Here is an 18,735-nt window from a genome sequence, read left to right on the forward strand (position 1 = left end):
ATCACATCCTCAGTTTCCTTAATGATAAAATAATAATAGAACCTACTTTACACATACATACACATTCCACACTTGTATATAAATCCCTTATCATTTGTTGTAGAACTTAGTGTATGCTAAAAGTGATCAAAAGTTTGTTAGAACTGGCAACCATGGCCAAGTACAGTGACGCACACTTGTAATCCCAGTGACTTGGGAGGCTGAGGCAGGAGGATCGCGAGTTCAAAGCCAGCTTCAGCAAAAGTGAAGTGCTAAGCAACTCAGTGAGACCTTATTTCCAAATAAAATACAAAATAGGGCTGGGGATATGGCTCAGTCATCGAGTGACTCTGAGTTCAATCCCTGGTACTGCTCCTCCCAACAAAAAACAAACAGACAAAAAACTAGCAACCATGATGTCTTCGTGGGGCAGGAGTTCAAATGAAGTTGCCAAATGTTTAGGAGGCAATTAGCAGGAATAAGAGTTTTAGATGGATATCTTTTCAAAGGTTCAATTTTAAAAATAAAATTGAATACTATTTATATCCAAGGACAGATTCAAATACAACATTTTACAAAATGGCTCTTGCCACTAAAAGACATCTGTGAGCTAATAAACTGAGACCCTGGGTCTCAGTTTTGGGATGGGATTTTGTTATGGGATGACAATTAATAGAGAAAAAAAATGAGTTTTAAGAAAAATGGATTCTTTCAACCAAACTAAAATATGGATTTTAAGGAAGCAAATTTTAATAAATTTTCCTTTATGGAATTGCAGGAACAGCAATCCTGTGGTTGGAGTAATAACAGACTGAGAAACACTGGCATGTGCAGAAAATCTCTGAGTCCATAGTAGGAAAAAAGGTAAATTGGAATAAAAACTTAAAAGACTTCAAACTCATCCAGGACCAATGGCCTTTGTGTTAATATCCATCTTGATTTAAAAAAAATCCTTCCAATAATAAAAACATAGTAACCAGAACTCATCAGGCTGTGCTTAATACCCTGTGTCTTATTGCTCTTTATGTGTCACCTTATTTAATTCTCACAATTGGACACCAGAGTTGCTATCATTGCTGTCTTCATATTGTAGATGGAAAGCTGATGTTCAGAGGAGGTAGGTTAGGACCAGTCTCTGTTGGGTTGTAAACAGTGGGTCTGATTTGTGTCTGCCAGGAATCTAGGTTCCATGTGAGTCGTCTGATGACATGTCTGCATTCAGAATCACCTCTGCAGGCTGGGCATGCTCCATCCACCCCAGATATCCCACCACAGCTAACACATATAGAGATGTCGTATTTTTCAAGAATTAAACTCTTCAACTAAATTAGAATTTATGATTTTAGCCACAACACAGCCAACATGAAGAGATGTGCAGGTGACATTAAGCATGCAAGTGTATGTGGCGGGGTTAATGTGCAATTCAGATTGTTGGTTCAATCAGAACCATTTTGTGATTGAAAAAATTTTCATTCACTGAAGAATTTTTATTCAATGTTATGGCTTTTTATTTACTTGTTTGTGTACCATCCAGTGAGAGTCAAATATGGAGAAGAAGATGAATCTGTCACCTAATCCATCACTTAAGTCCCTGAGGAAATCTCAAACACTGAGGTTAAACCAAGCAGACCAGGGGTGTTGCAAATTGAGTCAATTCTGTTGGATTTAAATTCAGTGTAGATCATTACACATAGAAACCACTCATTATGGATTACAGGCTGGTCTGGGTCCAGAGCAGAGATGAGCAAATATTCTTGTGTGAATATATTCTTATTCACACAATATTCTTGTGTGAATAAGAAATTTCTCAACCTTGTATGCTTCATAGTTTACATGAGTGTAACAAGTAACCAAACTCAAAATCCTGGTGATAGAAGATCATGAATACACGTACAATGTACCTAAAGCAGTTCTTGGCAGGTGATCAACAAAAATCAGGAGAAGAGCACAGGCAGACAGACCCATCCAGACAAGTCCTTTTGGTCAAGTATTAAATTGTGGATGGATCGGTTAACAAATATATAAAAATAGTAAAATAGGGTAAACTATCCATTATGATTCCTGAGATTCGAAAGTGGATAACCCTGTCTATCACTGACACAGCAAATTTGGTTACAAGTCCACGCATTTTCTGGAGAATCTTGAAGTACGTGTTGTTGCTACAAAGAAAGAATATACCTTATACTTTCTGATTCAATTTAATTTCTTTAACATTTGAGTCCCTTTTTATCTTAAGGCTGTAAACCAACTAGAGATTCTCAGATAACATTGATGGAGAACAGGACAGCAGTGACACACTTCATTCTGCTGGGACTGACCAAGGACCCAGGTCTGCAGCTTCCCCTCTTTGTGACCTTCCTCCTCATCTACACCATCACTCTGGCTGGGAACCTGGGGATGATCCTGTTGATTGTCTTGGACTCCCGTCTCCACACTCCCATGTACTTTTTCCTGGGCAACCTGTCTCTGGTGGACTTGTGCTACTCTTCAGCTGTCACTCCCACAGTCATGGGTGGGCTTCTTCCTGGAGATGAGGTCATCTCCTATGGTGCTTGTGCTGCTCAGATGTTCTTTTTTGTAGCCTTTGCTACTGTGGAAAATTTCCTGCTGGCCTCAATGGCCTATGATCGCTATGCAGCAGTGTGCAAGCCCCTGCACTACACCACCACCATGACGACACGTGTGTGTATTGAGCTGATCATAGGCTGCTATGTCTGTGGCTTTTTGAGTGCCATAGTCTGCACGGGGAACACATTCATTCTCTCTTTCTGCAAGTCCAATGTGGTCCATCATTTTTTCTGTGATATTCCAGCAGTTATGGCTGTATCTTGCTCTGATAGACAGGTCAATGAGTTGATTCTTATTTATGTAGCCAGCTTCAATATTTTTGTTGCTCTTCTTGTTATCTTAATATCCTATATATTGATTTTTATCACCATCCTGAAGATGCGCTCAGGTGCAGGACACCGGAAAGCTATGTCCACCTGTGCCTCCCACTTCACTGCCATTTCTATTTTCTATGGTACGATGATCTTCATGTATTTACAGCCCAGATCCAGCCATTCACTGGATACTGCCAAAATCACATCTGTATTCTACACTTTGGTCATTCCAATGTTGAACCCTATGGTCTACAGCCTACGGAACAAAGAGGTAAAGAAGGCTTTCACAAAGATTGTCTTGGAGGGCAAATAGCCTTTAGGAGTGTAATATTGCTTTTTAAATGATCACATTCCCATCAAGCCTTCTCCATATATTGAATTACATTTTGGTAGACATAAAGCTTCTGAAGTGATACCCTCGGCTTCAGGAGACTGTAATTTATAAAAAGAAAGAAAGAAACACTATATTCAGAATCTGATACCTGAATGAAAATATCTCTGATAGCTTGTGGTCGGCTTGTCTGAAGTCTTATTATATATTGATAATTGTGTCATGACCCTTGCAAGTTTTTACCCCATGTCCGTACTAATATATCTGGAAGTGCATCTAGATATCCATGATTAGAAGATGTATACACACGCACATGAGTGTGGTAAATTTGTCAAAATTAAGTGTAATATGTTTATTGGTGGTGGCTAATTTATTTGTTAATTTTTTTCAATTAAGGGCTATCTGGATAGCCAGTAAAACATTTCCCTGTGTGTTTCTGTGAATATGTTTCAAAAGAGAGTCCTATTTCAGGCAGTATACTTAGTAGAGAGGAGCATAGATCTCTCATCAACGTGAGTACACATCATTCAATCCATTGAAGGCTCACCTGAACAGAACAAATAGCTGAAGGGCAAACTTTCTCTCTCTTTCTCTTTCTGTTTTCTTCATTTGGGACTCACATTCTCTTGCTCTTGATATCAGAGCCCCTTGCTCTCAGAACTCTGGTCTCCATAGTTACACTAGTTGTGCCCCATCCCTCTCTCTGGTTCTCACCATGCAGATCGCAGGGCACAGTCTGTCGTGGTTTCCAGAAGCACACGGTCCCACAGCCAGAGGATATTTCCACTCATGCGTACACTCACATCCTTTTGATTCTCTCCCTGGAGAACTCTGACTACAAGACCCGTGTTTAATGATCCTAAATCAATGCTTAATCTTGTAGTAGAATAAAAATTCATATCTAATATTTTAAAATACCTTTCATTACTAGTCCAAGCATGCTAATTTATGAAAAAAGGATGATATATTATTGAATGAAAGTGTGTCCTATTCATTACACATTTTAACAAGAGATACATAATATTGGCATCTCATATGAATTTATATTTCTGTTTGAGTCATTCAATACAACTAAGATGTTTATGTTTAAGTTTTGTAAGAGGTAAGGTGTCCAGAGGGCCAGAAAAATCAGGAAAATTAGAAGTATTTTCATGTAGTCATTTTTATTAATTCCATTTTCCAGAGTATTTAAGAATTATACTGAGAAGCTAATAATGTCTATTTTGGTAGAATCTTTGAACTGTTGATATTGTATTTTTCTTTAGTTAAGTTATACTCTCTCTTATTACTCCCCAGCCTTTTCCTCACTTCTTTCCCATTGATTTCTTTGCTATCTCTCCACAGCTCCAAACATGCTCCGGCCTCAGGGCCTTTACGCTTGCTATTCCTTTTGTGGAATACTCTTTCTTCTCTCAAGTATTTGCAGAAATGTTACCTTGTCATAGAGTCCTTCTATGAATATTTTCTGCTGACCACTTTAGGGTGTCCCCTCAAGCTAAATCATTTTTCACAGTCCTTATCAACCCTTATCTAGTATATTATTGCTTGCTTTTTTTTTTACCATCCCCAGTTGGAGTGTAAACTTCATGAAACATTGATTTTTGTGGTTTACTTACAATATGATCATCAGCACCTGAGTAGATGTCCTGTTTCATAGTATCTTCTAGTTAATATTGTTCAATAAATGAGCTCAATAATTCATTTTTAATGTAATTGCACCAATTATATTGACTTTTGAAACACTGGTGTTAGTATGTCTTGGCATGAGAGAAACCTGGATACACATGCAGTGCATTTATAGAGACATAACTAATTTTCTTTTTTGCTGAAACATTTTTCAACATTCTTACTAAGTTCTCACAGTTCTTTTATTTTTTTAACCTATTTTTATCAGTGCATTATACGTATACATAATGATAGAATTTGTCGTTACGTATTTGTACTGTACACAATTTAACAATATAATTTGACTATTATGTATCCCCAGAACTTCTCCTTCCATTGCTGCCTCCCACCCCTTGGTCCTTTTCGTCTACTGATCTACTTTTGATTTATTGAGTTCCACCCCCACCTTTCTTTTCTTTTTTCCCTCAATAGCTTCTGCATATGAGAGAAAACATACTACCCTTGACTCTCTGAATTGAACTTATTTCACTTATATGATGGTCTCTGGTTCCATCCATTTTCCTGAAAATGACATAATTTTCTTTTTCTTTATAGCTACATAAAACTCCCTGGTATATAAATATATACACCACATTTTCTTTATCCATTCACCCATTGATGGACACCTAGCCTGGTTCCATGGTTTGGTCACACTCTTTGCTGTAAGAAAATAGGATTGTTTGAAAATCCTATTGTGGGACAGATCATTTCCAACCTCTCATAATTTGTCCTTAGAACTTATGTTTCATTGAATGGTAAATAACACATCAAATAAGTTATATTTAGGAAATCATGCAAATAACTTTAAATATGGGACTATTTAAATGCTTTATATCTGGTTACATTTTTAAATTATTTCATACATACCAATGTACAATTAACTGAAAGAATCCTAACATTGATGTGAATATGTACAAACAATATTATTTGTTAGCCGTAAACATAAGATCCCTTAAAAATTCTAGTACAAAGCACCATATCAATGCATTTAACTCTGCCCCTCAGGGAGCTCAAGATCATTCAAGGGTAAGCACAGCAGTGTGCCTGCATGTGTAATTTCTTATCACTGTATAGTAGGGGGCTTTAATGTCATTGGGACTGAATGTGCAAAGAAGATCATGCTGGTACCTGTGACAAATATTTACTTCTGAATGTGTGGTGATAGTTCTCCTTTTGGATTTATTTTTAATTATTATTTTAATGATCATTGAATTTTAGAATGATTTGGGGTTTATGGAAAAGTTTCAAAGATGGTACAATATGTGATTTACAAATCATATTCTGTCAGGTTTGATAGTGACCCTCCTCCAAACATTCATATGCTAATTACTGAAACCTTCCAATGTTAATCTCTGTGGCCAAGAAGGACTGTGCAGATATGATCAGGTAAAGGATTTCAAGAGCGAGATGAGAGATCATCAGAAATACCCTAGTGCACCTCATAGTCAACCTCATGTATCCTCATAAACAGAAATCAGAAAGACTTCATCATAGACAAAGAGGAGTCAGCCTTGCGACTGCACCATCTGCCTTGATGTGATGGGATCCTAAGCCATGGGTCCTTGAGGTCAGCAGAGAATGCAGAAGGCATAAAAATGAAGTGTCCTCTAGAGATTATAAGAGACAATGGCTCTGACACCCTGTTCAGTGACACTGATTTCAGACTTCTGACTTTCAGCCCAGCAAAAGAACCAATGTGAGCTGTTGTCAGCCTCCAAGTTTGCAGTAACGTGTTACAGCAGTCGCAGGAAACGAATATAAACACACGCCTGCGTTTCTTCTTATCATAATCAACTATTATATTTGTGTGTGTTTGTAAAAAATCAAAGTGAACCCATCTATTCCTGGGCTTTTCTTTGTTGAAAAGAACAAGAACACTTTTCATAGGGTATTCAGATTTTCTCTTTTTTGAGACAGTTTTTGTAGTGTGTGTCTTTCAAGGAATTTGTATTTTATCTATGTTATCTAATATCTTAGTGTAAATTTATTAATATTATTCTGCTATAAACATTTTTATTTCCATAAGGTCAATAGCTATATTCTCACGTTAATTTATAATTTTGTAATTGGAGTTTACTCTTTTTTGTTTTTACTTTTACTTTTTCATTTTTATTTGTTCTAATTAGTCATACATGACAGCCGAATGTATTTTGATTCATTGTGCACAAATGGAGCACAACTTTTCATTTCTCTGTTTGTACATGGCTCTACTATTTTTTTAGAGTTGGAAAATTCGTCTTCTAGGGTCATCTTTCCACAGAGTCAACTTTTGCTTTTATTGATTTTCTCTATTCTTATCCTAAGTTATATTTTGTTTTCATTGCTGCAATCTTTATTTTCTTCCTTCTGGGACTTTCAATTTAAGTTTTCACTTTTTTCTCTCCTGCTACCTACACAGGCGATGGAAGCTGGGTTCCCCTGCATGGAGTGGGCTGGCTGAGAAATACAGTGAAAAAAATCACACGACACAGAAGCTAATTGTGAAGAGCTGGGCAGGATGGCTCTTCCACCTTAATGGTCTAGCTTCTATGCTGGAAAGAGAGAGGAGAGACAGCCAGCATTTGCTTTATTTATGTGAGGGAACTTCAAAGGCTTTCTACAGAATGTTTTAGCCAATTAAGGTAGGAGGTGGGCTGTCCAGTTTCCAATGGGTCAAGCCCAACTCTGGAGCTAGGGGATCAGTTTTCCTAGCCAAGCGAAGACAGAGGTCATGTGCATTGTATAATCCATTAAGTGGGAGCAGCCACAACATAGATTTCAAGGTCAAACCAAAATCTCCTTGACTCCAAGGCCAAAGACGCTTAGATAGCTCAGGGGTGGTTCCCCACACTTTTAAATATTGTGTCCTTAAAGTTTAAAGGTAGGTTAGTCTGTTGAGATCATTTGTATTTTTAAAATATGCACATTTACAGCTCTGGATTTCCTATACCATGTGATTTTGTTGTCCACCAAAATTTTTATTACACTGTGTTTTTATATTTATTTTTCTCGAACTATTTAATAATTTCTCCTTTCCTCTATTTTTATCCATTTATTGTTTAGTGTTCTTTACTTAGACATAAATATTCCGCATTTCCTTGTTATTAATTTCTACATCGAATGCACTGTGGTGGTTGAAGAAGTTTTATATGATTTTGATCTTTGTGAATTTATTGAGACTAGTCTTTGGCCTAATATGAAGTTTATTTTAGGGAATGTTTCACGTGCAATTGAAAATTCCACTGGCTGTGGGCAGAGCGGGGTGTACATGTGTGTTAAGATGTGCTGGATTGGGTGGTGTCCACATCCTCTACTTATCCATCTTTCCTCTAGTCTTTCTATTCCTTATTGATGGTGATGTATTGAGTAGTCCTTTCACTCTAGAACTTTTATTTCTCCTTTTAATTCTGAAGCTTTTACTTCCTGTATTTTGGGGTTTATTATTAGATTACTCTGTTTTAAGAAATAATTCTTTTCATTAATTGGCCCTTTTATCAATATTTAAATTTTTATTTGTCTCCCATCAATTTTCAGCTCACAGACCACTTTGTCTATTAATATCATCTTTTGGTCATCAGGAGGATAGAACATAGCTCTTTATATTCTTTCACTTTTATGTTATTTGTGTCTGTGAATATGCATTGGACTTTTGTAAATATTGACCAGCTTATCCATTATTGTACTTTCTGTTTTGAGAGTTTAATTTACATATAATTTTCTAATTAATGATAAAAAGGACTGGCTTTGGCCATTTTGCTATTTGCTTTTGCCTCATATTATGGATTTTGTTCCTCAATTCTTGTTTTGGCTTCCTTTTTTAAAAATTGAATATTCATATTGTTGTGTACCTTTTGATTCCCATTTAAAAATTTTTGCATGAGTTTTCTTAAAGTTGTATTATTCAGGATTATCTATTGAAACTGAACCAATAAGATGCGTGTATCTGTATCTATGTGTTCATGTATTTATATAGAGAGAGTGAGAGAGACAGAGAAAGAGAGGGACAGGGAAATTTACTATTAGAAATCGACTCATGCAATCGTGGATGTTGGCAAGTTTAAACTGCGTGTGTGTGGCCAGCGTCTAAACCCAGGAGAACAGATGGAGCAATAGTTCCCAGTCTGGAGGCCACAACATGGAACCCAGAGAGAGCAGCTGATGCAATTAGGCTAAACGTGTTCTGTTGGAGAGTTTCTTCTCACTCAGGGAACCAGTGTCCATATTATATTGAGGTCTTTAGTTGATTGGATGAGGCTCATTCATAGTATTGAGGTCACCTGCCCCATCTAGTATTCACTGATTTAAATGTTAATACAATCCAGAAATACGTATTGTGTTTTCTGCTTTTCATTTATGTGACAAAATACCTGAGAAAATCAACTTAAGAAAAGATTTATTCTGGCTCATGGTTTCAGAGGTTTCTGTCCGTTGGATTGCCTTTAATTTGTCTGGTCTTGTGGTGAGGCAGTACATCGTAGTAGAACAAAGCTGCTGTCCTCATGATGGCCAGGAAGGAGTGGGGGGCACTGAGGAAAACTAAATGCTTCAAAGACGTGCCCCAACTGACAAACCTCTTCCAGCTAGATAGGCTCCACCTACCCCTCACCCATAAGCCAGGAACCAAGCCTTCAACACAGAATCCTTTGGAAGACTTTCCACATCCAAACAATAACACCTACCGAGTTGACTTTCATTGTAAAAGGGAAAAAATCTTTCACTTCTTTGCTTGAATTTATTACTTGGGTATTTTATTTTGTAACTAATGTAAATGGGATTGTTTTCTTGATCACTTAAAGAAAAAAACAATGAAAGTGACAAAATGTTGATGAGAACGGGACCAAAAAAATCAAGATACATTTTATGTTCAAGGATTGAAAGATTTCATATTGGTAAATAGTCCATCTTACCCAAATCAGTCTACAGAATCAGGGCAAATACTTTTGAAACACCAATGATGCTGGGTGTGGTGACACATTCCTGTAATCCCAGCAGCTCAGGAGGCTGAGGCAGGAGGACTGAAAGTCCAGCCTCAGCAACAGTGAAGCTCTAAGCCACTCAGTGAGGCCCTTTCTCTAAGTAAAATACAAAGTTGGGCTGGAGATGAGGCTCAGTGGTTGAGTTCCCCTGAGTTCAATCCCTGGTACCCAGACAAAATACCAATGACGTTCTTCAAAGAACTAAAACAACAGCAAATTCTAAAAATTTAATGGAATGAGAAAAAAAAAATACACAAACCATCTTGAGCAAAAACATCAAAGCAGGAGGCATTAAACTACCTGACTGCAAAATATTGAACAAAGTAGTACTCAAACAACATGGTAATAGCATAAATGCAGATATGTAGACTGGGGAAATGAAATAGAAGAGCCTAGAAGTAAACCACACATTTTCAGTCAACTGATTTTTGACAAGGTGCTGAGACCACTGACTGGGGAAAGCAGTCGTTTCAAAAAATGGAACTGGAAAAATTGTCTACCCCATACACAATGATGAAGCTAGACCAGGACTAAACTAATGGTTTCAAAAATCAACTCAATATGTGTGAAATATTTACATGTAAGCCCTGAAACAATGACATTATTTGAATAAAAACAAACAGCAGGTATGCTTCAATACCTTAAAATGGGCAAATATCTTCTTGGAGAAGCAATGCATAGGAAACAAAAGCAAAACAGACAAAGGGAATTGTATAAAAGCAAAAAACTTCTACAAAGCAAAAGTCAACATATTGAAGAGACAAACTACACAATGAATGAAAATATTTCAAAACTATACATCTGAAAGGGTTGATATCTAGAAGACAAAAACAACTCCAAATCTTAAGAGAGGGGAAAAAAGAATAGAAAAGAAAGCAAGAAAGAAGAAAAACAATCCTATTAACAAAGGGCAATGGACTTCAACTGACATTTCTAAAAAGAGACATACATATAATGGCCAAGTGGTACACGCAAAAAACACTCCACATCACTAATCATCAAGGAAATTCATGTTTATATCACAGTACACCTGGCATGGTGGCACAAACCTGTAATCCCAGCAGCTCTGGAGGCTGAGGCAGGAGGATTGCAAGTTCAAAGCCAGCCTCAGTCATTCATCGAGGGGCTAAGCAACTTAGCAAGACCCTATCTCAAAATTAAAAAAAAAAAAAAAGGATTGGAGATGTGGTTTAGTGATTGAGTGCCTCTGGGTTCAATCCCTGGCACCAAAGAAACAAAATAAAATCACCTCACAGTAGTAAGATTGGCTTTATCATAAATAACAGAGATAACTAGTGCCAACAAGTTCTGGAGAAGGGGAATCCTGCACACTGTTTTTGGGAAGGTACATTAGCACAGCCAGGATAGAAAGCTGTATGGCGGTTCCTCATAAAACTAAGAATAGAGCTATCACATGATCCTCTAATCTCCCTACTAAGAATAATTCCAAGGAAATGGAATCAGTGTGTCAGAGAGACATCTGTACTCGTGGGTGGCTTGCAGAAGCTAAGGAAAGGAAAATACCCCAGTATCCCTCAAATGATGAATAGATAAAGAGAATACGGTACAATTCCACCAAGGGTGCTAGTCAGTCATAAAAGAGAATGGAATCCTATCATTTGTGACAATATCAACTGAATATCATTGTGTTTAAGTGAAATAAACCAGGCTAAAAAGACAATTATTGAATGATCTCCCCCATATGTGGAATGTAGAAATTTTGATCTCATTGAAGTTGGGAATTGAATAATGGTTACAAAAGTCTAGAAAGAGTAGGAAGGAAGGAGGAATGGGGAATGATTGACTGTTGAGCCCTAATTCACAGTTATACAGAAGCAAGAAGTTCTCGTGTGCCATTGTGTAATAGAATGACTATATAATACTTATGTACTGTTTCCTTCAAAAGGCCAAAAGAAAGGAATATTAGTGTTTTTAGTATAAGGAAATGATGAGTGTTTGAAGAGACAGCCATTTTTAACCTGATTAATCATTGCACAGTGTATTAACGCATAAAAACATCTCATGGTTTCTCATCCATATAACTTTTATGTTGTCATTTATCAGTTGAAATACATTTATATATTAAAAATGTACTAACCAGCTTGATCCCTACAGGCAGTTTAATTGCTTCTTCCCTACCAAAGTAGGATCAGGAGATACAGTTAGTCTCACAGGAGAAATCTCCAGAGATCTCCAAGTTTCCATAATTCTCTCCAGATCTCCATGTGTTTGCCTCTGAAATCCCAATGCCTCAGTGTTAAAGGGAACACTCTGTATGCTGTATGCCAAGGCCATTGAACACCGTTTTGTCATCTGAATGATCATCATCCTCAGGCCTTCTTCTGACCTGAGGATTTGCTATGACCTTCAGCCATGGTAAAGGAAAATACTTAAAGTTATCAATAATATTGGTTGACTTTTAAATGATAGCCTCTTCATTAGATGCATTGAAGGCCTGTCTTATTTGTTATGTATAGACACTAGCTATGAATTGTGTGAAACAATCTTTCATTTTTATTTTACTAATAAGTGTTCCTTCCAAGACACAGAAAAATTTGAGTAGATTCTTAACAATTCATGTGAATAGTATTCTCTTCTTTTCATGCATCTCTTAGAGAAGTTGAAAACTTTGGACTACTACCTGAGAAAGAGACACCTATCTTCTAATAACATTTATGCAATATTCCATTGTTGGTATTATGATTTAAGATGAGCTATTTTGGATTGACTGATCTTACTACTTCAGTAAACTGGTAAGCTTATATATTCCATAAATGTTTAAGTGAGAAGTATAATTCATGCAAAAGCAGTGGGGTAGCTATACCAAATATGAGTTATTTGGAAAAAAAGAAGCTTTAAAAATATATGTAAAATGGTGAACAACTCCACAGTATATATGTCAAAATATCTATTATAAGAAATTTGTGATTCATAAAAAAGCATACTTCTTTCCCCCAAACTGAAAATAATAAAAGATGTTGCTTTGGTGGATTATAGGAAGACATTAACTTATTTACTATAGATTTATATCTCATTAGAGGTTAAAATACAAACAACCAACCAAGGATAGTGAAATGATTCTTCTTTAAACTGCAAAAGGATTCTAACTGAAATACTGAGGTCTGAACTACATTTGAGCTCTTTTACCATTGTCTCAGGCTTATTCTCTGATGTGGCTTTAATTGTGAGTCTTGAGTCTTTCTCATAACACACATAATTTAGAGTATCACACAATGTCTCAAATCCTCAGTGTACTTACTGAAGTAAGAGTTGTGTACTATCTACCTTTGACGTGATCACACTAGCATAATTTATTTGTAAATCTCTTATCATTTGCTGTAGAATATAGCACATGCTGAAAGTGACAATGTTTAACATTTTCAACCAAGTATCTTCATGGAGCAGACTTATGGACTGAAGCTGCAAAAGTCTGAGGGAAAAAAAACTGGAAAGGGGTACTAGTTAGTTTTACATAAACATTTTTTAAAATTTTTAATTCAAATAAATAATTGGAAAATATTTTTTACTACTCAAGGACCTATTCAAATAAAATATTGTATAATATGGAACTTTCACCAATGTAAAGCTAAAAATAACCCATCAACTGGGAACTTTCAACCCTGGGTCTCTGTAATGTGGCTATGGAATAACAGTATGAGAGAAAGAATGTGTTTTAAGAGAAATGGACTCTTTTATTTCAACTAAATTATGGATTTCAAGGAAGAAATTTCTAGTAAAATTGCCCCACATGGTATTGCAGCAGTAGTACTCATATGCTGGGGCAGAGAAAGACTGAAAAACATTGGGGGGCAGAGAATCTCACTGGTCCTAGCACAGGAACAAAGGCCCTTTGGGAAGAAAGGTTTCAATCTAAACTCCAGATTCAAGCCCTGAATGACAACAAGAATACTGATCAAGCCCACAAAAAGACACCATCCCGACCCAATAACAACACCATGGCTAGTACCCATGAGGCTGTGCTCCACTACCTGCAGTTTATCCTCCTTTAGATATTATCATCTTTAATTCTTACAGGTAGATCTCATGACTTTTCTTTAATATTAGTTTCACTAAGAAGGTCTCATTAACTTTTTTATCTTGCAGATGGAAACAGGATGCTCAGGGGAGCTGGTTTGAGATCAGTGATTTCTGGGTGACCAATGGTAAGTCTGATGTGAATTTCTTCTAGGAATCTAAGCTCTCTCTCTGCTCCATGAGGTGACATGACTTCTCTCACAATTTCCTGTGCAGGCCAAACATGTTCTCACCTTGCCGATTGTCCCACCACATCTACCATGCATAGAGACGTGCTGTGCTGGTTCAAGAGATAAACCCTTCTTCAACATAGTCTAAATTGTATGCTTTCTGCCATCACAGTCAATGTGTTTAGATGTGCGGGTGATAATAAGCATGAGACTATGGGGAAAAGCTTGAAAATGGAATTCAGATGTTGTTAATTCATTTCAGACCATTCTGTCATTGAAAGAAGAATCATTGAACTTCAGGGTTTTTCTTGGCTTGTTTCTTGTACCTCCAGTAAGAGACAAACTTGAAGTGACTCAGTTCATTGTGAAATCGCAAACACTGAATTTGAATTAAAGGATACAGGCATAATGATAACCTGAGTCAAATTTCAATTTGATTTAAATTCAATATAACCTGTTACATATAGGAACCAATCAGCATGGGTTAAAGGTTGGTCTGGGACCAGAGCAGAAATTATCAATTAATCATTGCGCAACTATTAATATTTCTCAACATCTGCTGGCAAATATTTACATGAATGTAACAAAAAAATCAAACTCACCATGGAGAGGAGAGTGTGAATTCACATTTTCCATAGCAGTTCTTGGTGGGTGAATGATATGGAAGCTCACCTTTCACTGAGCCCAGAAGAAGGGAACCAACAGATAGCTTCAGCCACATACATCATTTTTATTAAGTTATTAAATATTTTACATCTCAGATAATAAATATGTAAAAATTTAAAATTGGGCTCTGAGTCATTATGATGCCTGATTCCACAGTATGTAACTCTAGACTTTCATACAGCACTAAATTTGATTTTCAAAAGCCTATGCTTTTTTTCTGGAAAATCTCAAAGTACAGGTTGTTACTACAATGAAAGAATACAATAAAAGAATATACCTTGAAGTTATACTTTTCCTCTTCAATTGAAATTCTTTATCATTTTGTGCTTTTTCCCCCTCATAGCTGTAGAAGATCTAGAGATTTTCAGACAATGTAAATGGAGAACAAGACAGAAATGACCCACTTCATCCTGCTGGGACTGACCAAGGACCCACGTATGCAGCTTCCCCTCTTTGTGACCTTGCTCCTCATCTACACCATCACTCTGGTTGGGAACCTGGGGATGATCCTGTTGATTCTCCTGGACTCCCGTCTCCACACTCCCATGTACTTTTTCCTGGGTAACCTGTCTCTGGTGGACTTGTGCTACCCTTCAGCTGTCACTCCCACGGTCATGGCTGGGCTCTTTCTTGGAGATGAGGTCATCTCCTACAATGCTTGTGCTGCTCAGATGTTCTTTGTTGGAGCCTTTGGTACTGTGGAAAATTACCTCTTGGCCTCAATGGCCTATGACCGCTATGCAGCAGTGTGCAAGCCCTTGCACTACACCACCACCATGACCACAAGTGTGTGTGCATATCTGGTCATAGGCTGCTATTTCTGTGGTTTCCTGAATGCCTCCATCTACACTGGGAACACGTTCAGTCTCTCCTTCTGTATGTCTCACGTGGTCCATCACTTTTACTGTGATGTTCCAGCAGTCATGGTTCTCTCTTGCTCTGATAGACATGTTAGCGAACTGGTTCTTATTTATGTCGCCAGCTTTAATATCTTTTTTGCTCTCTTCGTTATCTTAATATCCTACATATTCATTTTTATCACCATCCTAAAGATGCGCTCAGGTGCAGGACATAGGAAGGCACTGTCCACCTGTGCCTCCCACTTCACCGCAGTCTCCATTTTCTATGGGACTGTTATCTTCATGTACTTACAGCCCAGCTCCAGTCACTCCATGGACATGGACAAGATCGCCTCTGTGTTCTACACCATGGTCATCCCCATGCTGAACCCTGTGGTCTACAGCCTCAGGAACAAGGAGGTCAAGAGTGCATTCTCAAAAATTCTTCTGGAAGGAAAATAATCCATATGATTCTGACCTTCACTCTTTGAGATGCACAGGGCCTACATTCCCTCTTCTCTGATCTCCTGAATGTACTGTGTCATTATTAAAACCTGTGCTGAGTGCACATTCCTGAAGTGACACATTTTCCACTGCAAAATCTACTGCCTGGTTAAAGGGAAACGTGTGGAAACACAACAGCTGAGTGGCAATGTGAGTGGTATCTTGGCATTTGCTTATTGAGGAAATTGATAATTTAATAAGTTTCCTCTGCTTTTTCAAACTGTGTCACTATGAATGTATGTAAAATAAGTGGAGAGGAAGCCCATGAACAGAACGCGGCCCATTGCCAGAATTAACATAAAGTGGCTACTGTGGTAGTTACTTTTGTGTAAATTTGACCATACTAGGAATATCCAGATAGCTGGGGAAGCATTTCTCTGTGTGTGTCTGTGAGAATGTTTCCCAAAGAGAGAACTTTGAGTCAGTTGGCTTGTCAATAGGATGGCTACCATCCAATTCATCAAGAGCTCACCTGAATAGAAAAAAAAAAAAAAGGTAAGAGAAGGATAAATTCTTTCTCTCCCTTTTTCCCTCTCCCTCTCTATCTTTGGACAGAGGCATCTGTCTCTCTCACTCTGAACCTCAGAGCTACTGGGTCTCAGGTTCTTGTTCTCCACTAGACACACTAGACACACCTTGCCCTCCTCAACATTCCGGGTTCTCCGCCTTGTAGACAGAAAATCATGGGTCTGTTCAGTTTCCATAATCACATGAGCCCATACCCATAAAAAATCTTCTCTTATACATTTCTATATACTATTGATTTTGTTTCGCTAGAGGGCTCTGAACTATAAGAGCAGGGTTTAGCAATCCTAATTTAGTATTTAATTTGGTTATGAAAATATAAATTGAAATCTAATTAATTTTTCTTTCTTTATATTTTGAAAAGCTCTCATTTGAGGAAAACATGATATACTATGAAATGAAAGTTGTGCTTTCTTGAACACTTTAAAAATAAATATATAATTTTGGCACTTTGGGGTGTATTAATATTTCTGTTTGAGACATTTTGTACAATCAACATATTCATGTTTTAATAGTCATAGGCATAAAATAACTAAATTACCAAAACTATTGAGGAAAATCATAGCAATTTAAATGTATTATATATTATTATTCAGACTACTTAAAATTTACCATGATAAACCACTGATGCAATCTTTTTTTTATTTTTTATTTTTATTTATTGTTTTGGGTACCTGGGATTGAACTCAGGGACACTCAACCCTAAGCCACATCCCCAGCCCAGTTTTGTATTTTATTAGAGACAGGATCTCACTGAGTTGCTTAGCACCTAACTTTTGCTAAGGCTGGCTTTGAACTTGCAATCTTCCTGCCTCAGACTCCTGAGCCACTGGGATTATAGGTGTGTGCCACTGAGCTTTGTCTTTTTCTTTTTATTTCCAGAAATGCTTTAAAATTGTCAATACTGACCATTCATTCTTTACTTATTGAGCTATACTCTCTATTGTCACTTCCCCAGTCTTTTATGTCACTCTATGCTCACTAATTTTTTTCTCTGTTTTTTTTTTTTACAACTCCAATGATGTAAGGACCTTTGTATGTTCTTTTTCCTGTGAGAAATAGTCTTATTCCATTCAGATATTCTGTGAAATATTAACCTGTCATGTGTCCTGTCCATCTATATAAAACACTCCTTTTCCATTTACTATATGAACTGTCCCCTTATCCTATATCATTCTTCACAAACCTAATGAACCCTTGTCACCTTATATTCACTTACCCAATCCTCATTTATCTTCCCAGACTACAAGGTAAACACCCATGCTCAGTGACTTTGTGTTTCTGTTCAAACATGATAATCAGTAACTGAACAGAGGTCAATTTCCTAGTAGAATCAACAGAATTTTTTTAAATGGATGAATACATGAATAAAGCTTGGAGTTCAACTGCACCAATAAGTTGGCCTTTGAATCATGGACAGTGAGAGCAAGTCTTGCAGAGGATAAGCCTTCTAGATAAATATCCAGTACCTTGCTAGAGAAACAGCTAATTTTCTGCTTTTCTGAGATAACTTTTTTCCCTATAATTTCTCTCAGTTCTCACACTCCTCACTTTTAGGCAAAGTGATTTTCTGGGATTCCTAAGAGAGCTGATTACACACTCTCATAATTTTAGTAAGAAGTAATGTCTCGTGAAGTGGCAAGTAAAATGTCAAATAAGTACTATTTAGGAAATCATAAACACAAGATGCATTAAAGGCCTCACTTCTGGTTATTTTTTAAAAATTAATTCATGCACACAAATTATACTATTGACTAGAAATATTCTAAATGTCTATGTGCAGTACACATAGCAAAGGAATGTGCCTGTATGTGTCATTTATTATCACTATCACAGTGGGAGGCTTCAACATCACTGGGATTGAGCGGGTTAAGATGGTGGTCCTGGTACTCATGAAATGTTGTAGGGTAGATCTAGTATGCACTTCTATTTATGATGCTGTTTTCCCAGTGGAAGCATGTCTAATTACTGTTTCAATGGTTATTTAATGTTACAGTTATTTTGGATTAATGGAAAACTTCCAATGATAGTGCATAGTGTGATTGACATATGACACTCTGGTGGTCTCGAAAATGGGCCAAAAGTTCCAAAGTCTAATTTTTGAAACCTTAGAATATTACCCCTCAAGGCCCTGAAGGACTATAACGATCTGATTAAGGACTTCAAGAAAGAGAAAATATTGTG

The 18,735-nt window shown here is 37.0% G+C and overlaps 1 protein-coding gene and 1 pseudogene across 1 annotated transcript; both read left to right on the plus strand.

Moving 5' to 3' along the window:
- The first annotated feature begins 2,247 nt into the window (after positions 1-2,247).
- LOC114100002 (olfactory receptor 5B3-like) lies at positions 2,248-3,174 on the plus strand. Its single transcript, XM_027944586.2, has one exon. The coding sequence runs from the start codon at positions 2,251-2,253 to the stop codon at positions 3,172-3,174; it is 924 nt and encodes a 307-aa protein (XP_027800387.2). The 5' UTR covers positions 2,248-2,250.
- An 11,880-nt stretch (positions 3,175-15,054) lies between these two features.
- Positions 15,055-15,984, plus strand: LOC114099984 (olfactory receptor 5B3-like; annotated as a pseudogene).
- The last annotated feature ends 2,751 nt before the right edge of the window (positions 15,985-18,735 follow it).

The sequence above is a fragment of the Marmota flaviventris genome, chromosome 9 (assembly GCF_047511675.1).
Source record: "Marmota flaviventris isolate mMarFla1 chromosome 9, mMarFla1.hap1, whole genome shotgun sequence".
NCBI lineage: Eukaryota > Metazoa > Chordata > Mammalia > Rodentia > Sciuridae > Marmota > Marmota flaviventris.

Coding starts and splice junctions, on each gene's coding strand:
- LOC114100002 (XM_027944586.2), top strand. CDS start 2,251: ATGGAGAACAGGACAGCAGTGACACACTTCATTCTGCTGGGACTGACC.